Here is a 2,266-nt window from a genome sequence, read left to right as displayed (position 1 = left end):
TAATTATATTTTAGACCTTACATGACAATGGGTACATTAAAAGAACAAGTGATTTATCCAGACACACTACAAGATATGCTAGCGAAAGGGATCACTGAACAAGACTTAGAAGCTTGTTTAACTCGAGTACATCTTTACCATTTAATCCAAAGAGAAGGCGGTTGGGATGCAATGGCTGATTGGAAGGACGTTTTATCAGGAGGAGAAAAACAAAGAATGGCGTTTGCTAGAATATTTTATCATAAGTAATAATTATTGAATTACTTAAAATTTTAGATATCCTCCATACTTATTGTGTCATTCTATTTTTAGACCTTCTTTCGCCTTACTAGATGAATGTACTAGTGCTGTCAGTATAGATGTTGAAAGTGACATGTACCAATCAGCTAAGGATTCTGGAATCACTTTACTTACTATTACACATAGACCTTCATTATGGTAAATAAAAAAGGCATATTTCTAAAAATTATCTTTGTATTTTTAACAAATATCTATTTCAAAGTTTACCGATATTTATTGATGTAATTGCTGATAGCAAATTCGATGAAATAAATATTGTATAAAAATCATCAAAAGAAAAATATGAATATTTTTTTTTAACATTGACTGATTTTAAAATCACATTTTTCATTTATATTATTTAAATTTTTTTTAGATAAATTTTATGAATTTCAAATGATAAGTTATTATTTAAATATGTGATTTATAATAAGCTACATAATTTTTGGAATAATAATGAAAAACATTTTTTAATAAATCAGCTTTGATCTAAAAATGATTTCCTCATATATCAAAAAAAAATGTTGAAAAATAATGTGGTATTTTAATTTAATATTGTGATATTTCTAGGAAATTCCACTCTCATATATTACACTTTGACGGCGAAGGTGGATGGAAATTGACGTGCCTTGGTGATATGGTAGAAATTTTTATTTTTATGATATTTGAGTAATTGTATTGAAAACTTACAATTAGTTAATAATAATTATTCATTTTTAGGAAAAAAATACTGGAGTACTCTCAATTGAACCAAAAAATGATAAAATGGTGAATGGTGTTTAATGGGAAAATCAAAAACATATCTTGCCTATCTTAAATTAATTATTTATAAAAATGTGATTATTTATTTAAAATTATATGTTATTTAGGCTAAAAAAAAAAGGCTATAAAGTGATATATGTGAATATTTCATGTCTTCCATTTTTATGTTTAGAGTGAAGATATGAAATAATTAGTTTTAAAAATTGTATAGATAGATATAATGTTTTTATTTTACATTCAATATTCTTTTTATTGAATTATTGATTCTTATGTATTTATAAATATATTGTGGTATATGTATTATAAAAAAAAAACTTCACAACACCTTGTTAATATATTTTTAAAGAAAAAAATGAATAAAAGCTTATGACATTTTACTTAAACAGATTAAATTTCTCCACAAAATTAAAAATAAATTTGAATAATTTAATTTTATCAAAATAACCTCGCTTAGTTGTGATCAAATTTTAAAATGCAAACTGTTGAATATAGTGAATTTTATTTAAAAGAGTTAATGTTACTTATCAAGTAGATGTTTTTCTCTTTATCAACATTTTCTCGGCGTAAATTCATTGTAAAAATATAGAGCGTGTTCAGTAAGTAAGGAAACAGATTTTTATTGTTCTTATTATTTGTAACAACTGACCTGATTCCTTACTTACTGAACACTCTATTTATCATTATTTTATATACCTAATTTTAGCTCTGATTAACAATAAAAAATATTTTTTTGTACTATATTCAATGTATGACATTTTGACAATAATCATTCAAAATTGTTTTCCTCTGAAAAAATTATTTCATACTTGTTAATTTCCATTTATTATTGTTATTTTGTTACAGAAGGCTTAAGTTTATAGTCTATTAGATTTAGAATCAATGTTATATTTCAGATGAAATACATTGTAAACAACTAAAATAATTATAAATTCGTCCATTCGCTTTATTTATTCGTTTAAATATACTTATTAGTTTTTTTCATACGAATCATACAAATTCGTTCAATATTGTTCTTATTATTTTATTCATAATTTGTTGAATAATTGAATGCTGATGAATTGACTGTATAAATTTTAACTTGAAATTTTTTTAAGTATGCAGAGTAGCCCAGCATTCACTGACAACTTAAATAATTTATGATCTAGTTAATATATATATATTTTTTTAATAACAGTTATGCTTTAGATCTATATTATATCTGAATAATTTATACTTTTATATTTTA

The 2,266-nt window shown here is 23.2% G+C and overlaps 1 protein-coding gene across 1 annotated transcript; it reads left to right on the top strand.

Annotated features, from left to right (window-relative positions):
• The first annotated feature begins 11 nt into the window (after positions 1-11).
• LOC126909792 (ATP-binding cassette sub-family D member 1-like) lies at positions 12-1,781 on the top strand. Its single transcript, XM_050692218.1, has 4 exons — positions 12-245; positions 313-438; positions 850-919; positions 1,000-1,781. Exons 1-4 carry the CDS (start codon positions 22-24, stop codon positions 1,060-1,062), a joined length of 483 nt encoding a protein of 160 aa, XP_050548175.1. The 5' UTR covers positions 12-21; the 3' UTR covers positions 1,063-1,781.
• Positions 1,782-2,266: the final 485 nt, after the last annotated feature.

The sequence above is a fragment of the Daktulosphaira vitifoliae genome, unplaced genomic scaffold, assembly GCF_025091365.1.
Source record: "Daktulosphaira vitifoliae isolate Bord-2020 unplaced genomic scaffold, ASM2509136v1 Scaffold_1306, whole genome shotgun sequence".
Taxonomy (NCBI): Eukaryota; Metazoa; Arthropoda; class Insecta; order Hemiptera; family Phylloxeridae; genus Daktulosphaira; species Daktulosphaira vitifoliae.
Note: the sequence above shows the minus strand (reverse complement) of the source record. Positions and strands in the feature narration are given on the sequence as shown.

Excerpts from the sequence above, each read along its gene's own strand:
- LOC126909792 (XM_050692218.1), top strand. The coding sequence starts at position 22 with ATGACAATGGGTACATTAAAAGAACAAGTGATTTATCCAGACACACTA. Across the intron at positions 246-312 it reads GCTAGAATATTTTATCATAA|ACCTTCTTTCGCCTTACTAG; the intron begins GTAATAATTATT and ends TTCTATTTTTAG. Across the intron at positions 920-999 it reads TGACGTGCCTTGGTGATATG|GAAAAAAATACTGGAGTACT; the intron begins GTAGAAATTTTT and ends ATTCATTTTTAG.